Raw genomic sequence first — 10,988 nt, 5'->3', positions numbered from 1 at the left:
TTACACAGCTGAAAGTCTCCTCCTGTTTCATGAGCTCTACACTGGAATGCAGTGGAAGAGACCCAGGGCCTGTGGCCACCCAGATTAGAGTTTTTTGTATTAAGGTCCCTATATGGTTTTGTTAGAGACTTCAGCTCTGTCTCTGTCTGTCTCTGCTCCTTGTTTGGGAGGCTAGTGGGAGGAGAAGAGCTGAAGGGGCTATAAAACCTCTGAGGTTTCAGATACGGAGTGTACCACCCTAGAGCAGCCATCCTCAGCCAAGCGCTGTCAGGGTAAGTGGCACGGAACCAATGGCATGATTTACAGGTTGCTGGAGGATTTCAATTAAATAATGTCAAGTGGAAGTTGTTCAGAAGGATGCACTGCTGTGCTGTAATTTGCTTAAAAGGTTTATTAGAATTGAGTAGATAAAATACTTTTAGTATCTGTACTGAGTTGTCTTTATTTTATATTCTGTAAGGAAGAGAAAAGTTACCCTCATAATTTACCCTAAAAATTACCCTAATAATTTTACTGCTTCTACCAGCACTTCAGCAACTATATTAAAAAATGGCTTGTGTAATGCCACCGCTGGAATTGCAGATATACTCTGGTTTAAATGAACTTGTCTGACATTGGGGTATTAGTTTGGGACAGAGTTCCTGATGGGGTATAGTAATACCCCTGATGGGGTAATAGTGTTTCTTAGCAGATTTGCTTCAGTGCTTTCAATCGAGTGTGAGATAAAAGAGTGTTTCATGGAATGTGACTGCAGGAAGAGCTGGTAGTATGCTAATCAGCAGTGTCTAATAGGATGAAATGAGGATGCATGTGTATTCATCCTTGTCTCTATGTGTATGAAACTACTGTTATGTAAAATGCCAAATATTCATTAACAGGCTACACACAGCACTTGTGGAGCTGGAGTTCCCTTTATAATTTATTGGGTAGATTGGTGAGGTGATTGATTATATTTGCTTGCAAAACAGGGAGAAGAAAGAGGCTAAAGACTGTTCTGTTTACTTGGGAGAAAAATTTCCTTTCTTCCACAATCTCTGCGACATTTGCCTGCCATGGCAGTCCTGAGCTGTAACTCATTGGTTGGTTGGTAGCAGAGCCCTCTGTCTGATTTTTTAACTTTTTGTGCTTTATTACTAAATATGGTTTTCATTTACAGTCCACTAAGCTCAGAAATGTAGCCTTTCCTGCCCCCTTCTTCCCCTCCCCCAAGTGATTTTTGGCATTGCATTAGCTGCATTGGTTTGAGCAACCCCCCTGACCTCAAACACGGTTCCAAAAACAGACGGCTGAAAAGCATATTTCCTAATTAGGAAATGGTTTGTCCAAACCAGTCTGTTCATTCATGTTAGATAACAGTTGTACTCCATTCAGTAAATATTTTAATATAAAGAGCCTAAGTAGTTTAATAAATGAAAAAAATTGCAACTTACTTTCCTTCCACAGTTACAATGATAAAATATCTGGAACACAAAGTTAGGATTTCCCTATCCTTGCCTTCTCCTGGGAGCTCTGCCCACGCAGCCTGCAGGAGCAGGGCTGCAGCCACGTCTCGTGGCTGCCTGGCTGGGAGAGACAGAGGATCTCAAATGAAGCATTTGGGAGAACTGTCTGGGCTTGTTCCATCCATTGTAGAGGCTAAACAGATTGTGGCCTCCCTTGCTCACTGGCCGTGGCTCTTGCTGGCCCCATTCTCATTTCTGCCTGCACTTCCAGTATTCCTGCAGCAGAAGGTTTTGGAGACTGCATGTGGAGCCAGCTGGTCCGTGGATGACAGCTGTCTCCCTTAGCTGTTAACACACTGCAATTTGTTGGACTCTGCATGGAAGCCCAGGCTTGGAGTGGGCCAAGTGATTCCCTACCACACTATAAATTGTGAGCAAATAATTCTTCTTGAGTCCTGGTATTCAGTGCTTGTTTCTGTAATTGACTTCAATACAAAGCCTTCAAAGCATTTTTATTACCCATATTATCTTCTGTTGCCAGAGCAAGAAAACAGTTTTTTTACTGAGCCAAGGAGCTAACATAAATTTACTGTCACAATACAAATGTAGTTTATTAGCTGCTTTGAAATGATGATAGAGCAGACGTTATGGCCTGTTTTTAAAACACATACTGTCTCTGGCTTAATTTTAAAGGTGGGTTTATTTTTCTGACTGATTAGGGGAGACCTGGAAAAGACTTGCTTCTTTTTTTCCCCCTTTTTTATTTGGAAAATTTCTACCTTTTCAAAAGGTTAAATATAAACTTAATTGGCCATCTTAACCAGTGGATTAATATCTGCATCAGGAAAACACCCCTGGTACATGCATAGCATTTAATGTAATTAGTTTTTGGGAAGCTCACGACTAGAAGGGGAAGCTGAAGTGCTCTTACCTTTTAACATCTATCCACATGTGTCAGGATTTTGTCAGGGCGATAGAAAAGCAGGAGAAGTTGTGCTGAATTAAATGCAAATGAACCTTTGTTTTTGCAGCTGTCAGTCCAGTGTTCTCTTTTATCAACCTCCCCCAGCCGTGGATTTCTGAGACCAAATTTAGATAAACATTTGCTGCTCCCTGATCTCTCTGCCCGTGCTGCGGGGCTGGAAGTCTCCTCTGGAATTCCCTGGATAATCTCTGGTGCACACAGACATGGCTGATACTGCTCATGCTTTCGGAAGGAAGCCCATTCCCTCCCACAGCCCCACATCCTTGTGATTCCCAGCCCAGGACCATACCCCTCCTTGCAGGTTCTGGTAGCCAGGGTGGCTCTGCTACCCGAGTGTGATTTTTGGTTCTGGTTTAATTCTTCCCTGCTGTTTTCATAGGGCTGTTTTCTGTCGGGAAGGCCAGCAGGCACTGCTGTAGAAGATGTGTGAGGAAGAGGACAGCACTGCCCTTGTTTGTGACAACGGGTCGGGGCTCTGTAAAGCCGGCTTCGCTGGAGACGATGCTCCCAGAGCAGTTTTCCCGTCCATTGTGGGTCGTCCCAGGCACCAGGTGATGAATTACTTTGTAGAAGGCTTTGCTGCCCTGTCCCCAGCTCTTCAGCCAGGGCCATCTGTGCCTGGGGCTAGTCCAGCATGGGCTGATCTGTGTAACACAGTATTTCCAGGCAAAATGAGTCCGGCAGCACACTCACCTGAATCAAAGGAGGTCTCTTGCCCTGTAAAAAAATCCTTTTAAAATTTTTCACTCTCTTCTATGCCATCTTTTCTCTACCCCTTAATTTTGAATCACCTAGAGAACTGGGTGAGTAAAACTAGTTTAAAGAAACCCAGTCCAAAATCCAAATAAGCCTAACACAGGAACATCTAGAAATTCTGGCTGCCCTTAAAGCTGAGAATAGGTAATGTGTGGAAGACTAAAGCAGGAAGCAGAAGTTTTCACTTAGCTTCCTCATGACCTTTCTGACTTTATTCATTAATGAATAAGTACCAATAGGTACTTATTCATTAAATGGGTACCTGTCTAGGGTTGAGTTTCTTTAGCTTCAAGGTTTATATTTGAGTATATGATGCACTCTACTATATTTTAATAGTTTGCAAAAGACATTTATTATCTGAGCTGTTAATTATAGTTTATGAGACAGATCACCATAAGCATGAATTAGAGCAGCTTTTCTAGGTCATGACAAACTAATCCAAGTAATTAACAGATCCACCTAATTGCTTCTAAGTCACCCAAGGCCCTGGGGGAAAAGAGGCAAGCTCTTTGCAAGATGAAGACTTTATATGTCCGGCAAATGCATTTTAAATTCTCCAGGATTGGAGAAATACCTGCATTTCAATATAGAAAAAAGGACTTGAGGGCTAATTAATGCCTCTGGGAATTACCATAATTTGGAAAGTGCATTCAAATGCCACCATCTGTAGCTAGTGGAAATGATAATAATTGCTCAAAACAAAGCCATATAGTTACAGTAGAAATAAATACAGATTTCTAGAACCTTTCTTTCCTGATCATTTAGGAGAGATCATCCCATTAAAAATTGTAAATATGGGATACCTGTTTTTAAGACATGGATTTAGAAATGCTAAGATTTGGAATCTGTAATGACTAAGTTCTGATAGAAGTATTACGCACTTAAAAAATCCTACTATATTTTATTTTTCTTTCATTATTTCTGATTTTAACATAGAGACTAATGTATATCCAGAGTAGTTTCCAGATTCTGGTCCTTTAATAATTTCTACAGGATCCATGAAAATATCTGTAAAGAAGCCCACAGAGTAGATTTAAATTGTCCATCCCTAATTACAGTATTATGGCATTCAAATAGAGGATTAAAAAATGTTGAAACTGAAGCTTTGAGAAATGTAAAGTTTATATCACTCCATCTTGACCCTTAGATGGCACAATATCACTTTCTGCTTTTACCTCACTTTATTGTCATTTAGCAGACTGTTCATCCCTAAATAATAACAAACATAAACCAACTCAGTTTTCCCACTTTATCTTGATGCATTTAATGTTGTACTTACTCTGTTTACTTAACTGTAGTGGAAATATGAACTCCAGAGACTTAATAATCAAACATTTAATACTGGCAATTTAAGAGCAACACACAATACCCCATTTGTCAGTAATAGTAAATTGTATTGTAACTAGTATAACTGGCAACTGGATTTATTTCCCAGCTAATGTTCTGTCTACTTTATGACACTTTTCCCTGAGAGACTAACACAATTTGTATTATTTTATAGGGTGTGATGGTTGGTATGGGTCAAAAAGACAGCTATGTGGGTGACGAGGCTCAAAGCAAGAGAGGAATCCTGACCCTGAAATACCCCATAGAGCACGGCATCATTACAAACTGGGACGACATGGAGAAGGTATTTCAGCTTTGAAAAGCCAATGTGTACTACTGATAAACAGAACTATTTGATCCAAATATTTACAGAATATCCTCTAAATTTTAGATGAAAGTGTCTAAAGCTTGAGTATCAGTAGGAGTACACCAAAATTGTAATTAGGAGTTCTTTTACTCCAGCCTGATCTTTGCTAGTTATTGAGAAGGGGGCAGGGGGAGAAAGAAGGGAAGGAAGAAAGGAAAAGGAATAAATCAAATTGCCAGTAAAAAATGGAATTTAAGAAGTTATCTGTTTCTGCAAAAATGCAAAGCATGAATGTGATTCTGATGAGAAGGGAAGTGTTTATACACATACTTTTTATGCTTGGAAGATTAGCAATATTGCAGTGCAATGCATCCATTTCAGAGCCAGTATTTGACTGAAAGGCTTCCAGAACCATGTTTATAGTCATAGTTTGTACAGATAATATAATTTCTAAGATTCTAAAATGGTATCTCCATTTAATGTTGTTCTGTGAAAATAGGGGTATTTGGAACAGTCTGGACATCCCAACACACTGTAAGTGTGTGGAGTCACCAGCACTTAATGAGTCTCAGTATTGTAGAATTTGCTTGAAAGCAAAATCTTTTAGATGCCAAACATATCAACCAGTCCCTAATGACCACCGGCTTGAAAACAAGCTTAGCAAAAACTTCTTGGCCTTCAGACTGAAATCCCAGGTTGTTTTACTTCTTATCAGTGTATTAGCCTCCTCACTGCCCAATTTGGCCTCAGATTTTTACAGTAGGAACAAATTATGTGGAGGTGATAAACAGAAGTGGCTTTCAACCTCACAAACCATTTATCTTCATTTCTTTTCATGAATTCTTGGTCCGGCCTGTACAAACCAAAAGAAGAAACTGTCAAAAGACTCATTATCTATTGAAATCTGTGTATGTTCTCTGAGTTGTTCTGGAACTGTTTCCCTTTCAGTCATTATTGAAATAGCATTGCTGGAACCAAGTGTGTCCTCTTCTGTCTTTTCTATTGTAAGAGTACCATGTTAATTTTCCTTATGTGTCCTTAAAGTAAGCCATATATTACTGGTAGTAAATCCTGAGGATGGTGATTTTCTTTCTACAGTTACTCTGGTAGTCTCTGTGGAGGCAGTAAGAACAACTGCATGAGAAACATCACCAGCATATATCTAGAGCTGTAAGCAGAGTTCTGGAGCTCAGTACCTGTCTGGAAGTGATGCTGAGCTGCTGACTGATGGTGTTTCTTTCCCTTGGCTTCTCTCACTGTCCTCAGATCTGGCATCATTCTTTCTACAATGAGCTCCGGGTTGCACCTGAAGAGCACCCGACTCTGCTGACCGAAGCACCGCTGAATCCCAAAGCCAACCGTGAGAAAATGACACAGGTGGGCTCGCACTAAAGCTATGGAATAGTCCAACCTTTTCTTTCAACAGGATGTGAATGTCACATTCACAGTCACACATTCCGGTTAGTCACGCTGTCCAGCAGTCTGTCTCTCTCAGTTATGGAAGATGGAAAGTACAAAGTGACCACCTGTCATATTTATATATTATTACATATAGTTTAGAAAATCACTGTATCCACTTTGAATGTGTGCACTCCAGTCAGTCCAAACTTTATGTCATCTTAATCTGTTTTTATGCCCAGGCCTATTACAAAATTATCTTTAATATGGGCATGTGGCTATATTAATGTGATAAAGATATAGGCCAAATACAGGGAGATACTTTACAGGACAAATATTTTTGGATTTAGATTTTGTATTTTCCTTTTTTGCTTTTACCAAGCATAGAGAAATATGAAAATCTTGTATTCTACTTCTTTTTCAGTATATTGTATCAACTAAACTAAACCTTCTAGTGCTAAAGAGAATTATTTAAATTGCATTTCAGATTATGTTTGAGACGTTCAATGTGCCAGCCATGTATGTAGCTATTCAAGCTGTTCTGTCCCTCTATGCCTCTGGACGTACCACAGGTAAGCCTGAGGGGAACACGGCATAGGTGTTTGAAGTAGTTCTGTGGGGATGATGGGAATGAACCGTGTGTTACTGCCTCAAAGGGATCGTGCTTGACTCTGGGGACGGTGTCACCCACAACGTGCCGATCTATGAAGGCTACGCCCTGCCACACGCCATCATGCGCCTGGACCTGGCTGGCCGGGACCTGACCGACTACCTCATGAAAATCCTGACGGAGCGGGGATACTCCTTCGTGACCACTGGTAAGGACACGCTGCCAGCCGAGAAGGAGCGTTGTTCATGGGCACTGGTTCTCCTGGCCGCAGAAGAACTGTCAGCGGTTCTGCAGCTGAATAGGCATGAGAAGGTCTCCAACATGAAGGTCCCTTGAAAGACTAGCAGAGGATTTGTTTAAAATATGGGGAGGGTGTTGGAAGATGAAAGGGAACAACCAGTCAACAGGTCTGGGTCCTTCCTGAATACCATTTTAAAGATTGAATCCTTTTTACAGCGGAGCGTGAAATTGTCCGTGACATTAAGGAAAAGCTCTGTTACGTGGCCCTGGACTTTGAAAATGAGATGGCCACTGCTGCATCTTCCTCCTCTCTGGAAAAAAGCTATGAGCTTCCTGATGGTCAGGTGATCACCATTGGAAATGAACGCTTTCGCTGCCCAGAGACCCTCTTCCAGCCATCTTTCATTGGTAGGTTCAGTGACTGTTGTGCCTTGGTAAACCACACAGAAATACCAAGTCCCAATTTCCTTCTGCTTGTGCTCCATTACTAACTCACCCAGACATACACAAGAGTGTGTCCTAGCACCCATTATAAAGCAATCTTTTAGAACAGGTCTGTTACGGTGAGCTCATGGGCACTCAATTTCCCCTGTCCCCGGGACCCTGTGACTCTGATCAAGATAACCCTGGACCCCTCCTTCCTGCCCCAATGGGGTTGGTGGAGAGCCAGGGAAGCCCACCCTGTCCAAAGTCTGTATAGACCCCTGACATTTCCTGTTCGTCCTCTTTTGCCCCGCTCTCCACATGGACATCACAGAATAAAGAGAGCTGAACCAACATATATTGGGGTAACAGCCTCTTTTGGAAATCTTTGCCATCTCCTGATATTCTTCCCCTCCCAGCCTCGGACCTCTGGGCTAGCCTGATATTTAGGGGGCTGTGCGAGGGGGGGAAGATCACAGGTCTATTAATGTGGTGGGAAGAACTTCACATTAAACAATTAGCCAAAATGCTTTCCCAAAATAAAGCCACTATGTTTATTCCTGTCTTCTGGAATTGTGCCTGTGCCATTCTGTATGTTTGAATGTGCTTGCCAGGAGTGGGAAGAGGTGGGAGGGGCATTTAGGCAGCAAGACCTACTTTTATTTTTCCAGAAGACTGCTACAAATCCTGAATCCACAGTTCATTGCCTACCCGGAGCAAAGCCAAGACAATGCCATGCTAATGAACATCCACGAAGGCAGATTTGCAACAAGGTCACACAGAAAGGTCACATAGAAATCCAGTGTCAGTTCTGCCAATAGGCAGAATTTCAACTCGGAGATAAAGCGTTGCATACGTAGAGGTTTTAGGACATATTGTGACTGTTCTGTCTCTGAGTTGACTTAATTTGAAAAGAAAAAAAAAGGAAAAAAAAATCCCAAATTATTCCAAGACCATATAAGGAATTCTTGGGACAATTGAGATTGCCTGCAGAAGTGTAATGGAAACTTTACCATTCCACATCCCAACTTTCTTTTTCAGGAGGAGTTGTTGTGTATAAGAGGGAGAGGAGGGCTGTACACCAAGGAACTTCTTAAGCAAATAATTTAGGCAATGGCAAAATGACTTTCCAGTTTTCCAAAGCTCTGAGACTGATGTCATCCAAAGAGTCATTAAAAACAGCATGTCAGTTCTGCATTAACAATTTTAAGTGTCTGTATGGAGTTGCTTCCTCAGTGTTCTTCTGTACCTTCCCCAGGCATGGAGTCTGCTGGCATTCATGAAACCACTTACAACAGCATCATGAAATGTGACATAGACATCAGAAAGGATCTTTATGCCAACAACGTGCTGTCTGGAGGCACCACCATGTACCCGGGTATTGCAGACAGGATGCAGAAGGAAATCACTGCTCTGGCTCCTAGCACCATGAAGATCAAGGTATGTATGGTGCAATCACTTGTAGACTGTATGAGCGGCATTTAGATCTAGTGAAACATGCAACACTTTACAAAGTAAGTGATTTTAACATATTTTGACTTACATCTGGATTACTTAGCAAATAATCACCAACTGGTAACTTTGGAGCTGGAAGAAGAGAGCCTTCTCTCATTTCCTTGTTCATGTTGATTTTGAGCAAATGTCCTAAGTGGCCAAAGAACAGCATGAACCCAGAAGCATAAATTTTCCTCTGGGGTATATGTGAGCTTCTTCAGCCTTTCTAGCCTGATAGACATGGAAGAGAGGAAATGTTGTTTTTGTCTTTGGCTTACATGTTTGAAAGACACCGTGACAAGCTAATCTTTGTTCTGCTGCTTCAAATCTTCTGTTCTTTGCTTTACAAACATTTTATCAGCTATACCAAAGGGAGTGCTCCATAGGCCATTGATTTTTTCAAGCCCACCTGAACTGTCATTATGTGTTTCCAGAACAATTATCTCCCCTTTTCTCATATATGCTCAGGAGTACAAGAGTGCACCAGGGATAGGGGTCACTGAGGAGGCTGAGTTAGGCAGAGGATTTGAGGGTACAGATTTATAAAACAAATTCTAAACTTTCCTGCTTGCAGCAATGGATAGCACTAGCACATAGATGCAGTGTTTTTCTTAATATCACAGATCACTGCTTTAGTATTTTTGTATAAAAATGTATTGTATTCATAGTAGACAGTTGTACTTAATGTTTTATTTCTTAAACAGATCATTGCTCCTCCTGAACGCAAGTACTCGGTCTGGATTGGAGGCTCTATTCTTGCTTCCCTCTCTACTTTCCAGCAGATGTGGATCAGCAAACAGGAATATGATGAAGCTGGCCCATCCATTGTTCACCGCAAATGCTTTTAAATTGCTTTTTCTTTATATGTCTCCTTAGTGTGAATGTATTCAGGAAAGTACATTCTTATAATTTCATTCCATAAATCCTTCATCATAATTAATCTAATTAATTGGATACTGTGTAGTTCTTAAAATAAATTTTAAATATGCTATGAAATTGCTGCTCCTATTTAAAACAAAAGCAAAAGCCACGCCGTGAGTGTGCGGAGATGCCATTACTGCTGGCTTGAAGCTCCATCTTGTGACATGAATTTATTATTACACTCTACTGGGCTTAACAGAAATGGTGGTACCTTTAGCTCGATGATACCAATGCCAGAAGATGCTCACCTGTCAGGCTGCATGTTCTCAAAGTTTAGCCTCAGAAAACTTTTTAATGTGCAGACAGAACCAGTCGTGGTTCTTACAAAGTTCTAGGCAGTACCAAAGGAGCACAGCATCTGTTCAATATCAGGATGAGCATGGGCATGCTGCTTTGTATCTGCTCTATCCAGAAATATTATCTATCCACATCACTTCTTACTTCACAGCTGTCATGATGGAAAAGCTAATTTCTCACAGTGTATGGCCCAGGGGTGTATGATATGTACCCCAACAATCCTGTGTTTTCTTTAAAGAAAAAAAACCTTTTCCTTTGGGAGCATATCTAAACACTAGGTCAAACATATGACTTTCCTATTGTATGCCCTCAGGATGAGTGCAGCCTATTATTTTTATTTTGTGTTTTCTAGCAAGATATAAAGGATAATTAAGCTGGCTTAATATACTTTTTCTTCAGAACTTTTTTTTTAAATGGGGGGGGGGAATAATGTGTTCAAAGCAGCTAAAGTAATTTAGACAATTTTATTTTCCTGTGATTTTTATGATTCCATTTATAATCTTCAACACATCAGCTAGAAGTATATGCTTAGAAGCTGAAGCCAGTAATACTGTCTTAGAAGAATATATATATGAATAAAGAATTAACTGAGACAGGCCTGGAAAAGGTCACTTCTAAGGAACTTGCTGCAATCTATTTTCATTAGAGTCCAGGATAAAGGATGCTATTTATTTTCATTAACCTATTTTCCTCTCTCAACTCAATAGTTTACCTCACTTGCCTGTTACTTGTTACCTTTCAAACTGTAAGCTCTTTGCAACAGCACCTGTTATTTGCCATGTCTTCATA

General features: G+C 40.8%; 1 protein-coding gene across 1 annotated transcript; it reads left to right on the top strand.

Annotated features, from left to right (window-relative positions):
- Window positions 1-219: 219 nt before the first annotated feature.
- On the top strand, window positions 220-9,977 carry ACTA2 (actin alpha 2, smooth muscle). The gene is made up of 9 exons (XM_021539349.3): window positions 220-272; window positions 2,807-2,978; window positions 4,685-4,813; window positions 6,083-6,193; window positions 6,702-6,786; window positions 6,871-7,032; window positions 7,281-7,472; window positions 8,746-8,927; window positions 9,686-9,977. Exons 2-9 carry the CDS (start codon window positions 2,850-2,852, stop codon window positions 9,827-9,829), a joined length of 1,134 nt encoding a protein of 377 aa, XP_021395024.1. The 5' UTR covers window positions 220-272; window positions 2,807-2,849; the 3' UTR covers window positions 9,830-9,977.
- The last annotated feature ends 1,011 nt before the right edge of the window (window positions 9,978-10,988 follow it).

This window comes from Lonchura striata, chromosome 7, assembly GCF_046129695.1.
Source record: "Lonchura striata isolate bLonStr1 chromosome 7, bLonStr1.mat, whole genome shotgun sequence".
NCBI classification, from domain to species: Eukaryota; Metazoa; Chordata; class Aves; order Passeriformes; family Estrildidae; genus Lonchura; species Lonchura striata.
The sequence above is the reverse complement of the archived record's forward strand: the minus strand, read 5'-3'. Positions and strand labels throughout refer to the sequence as shown.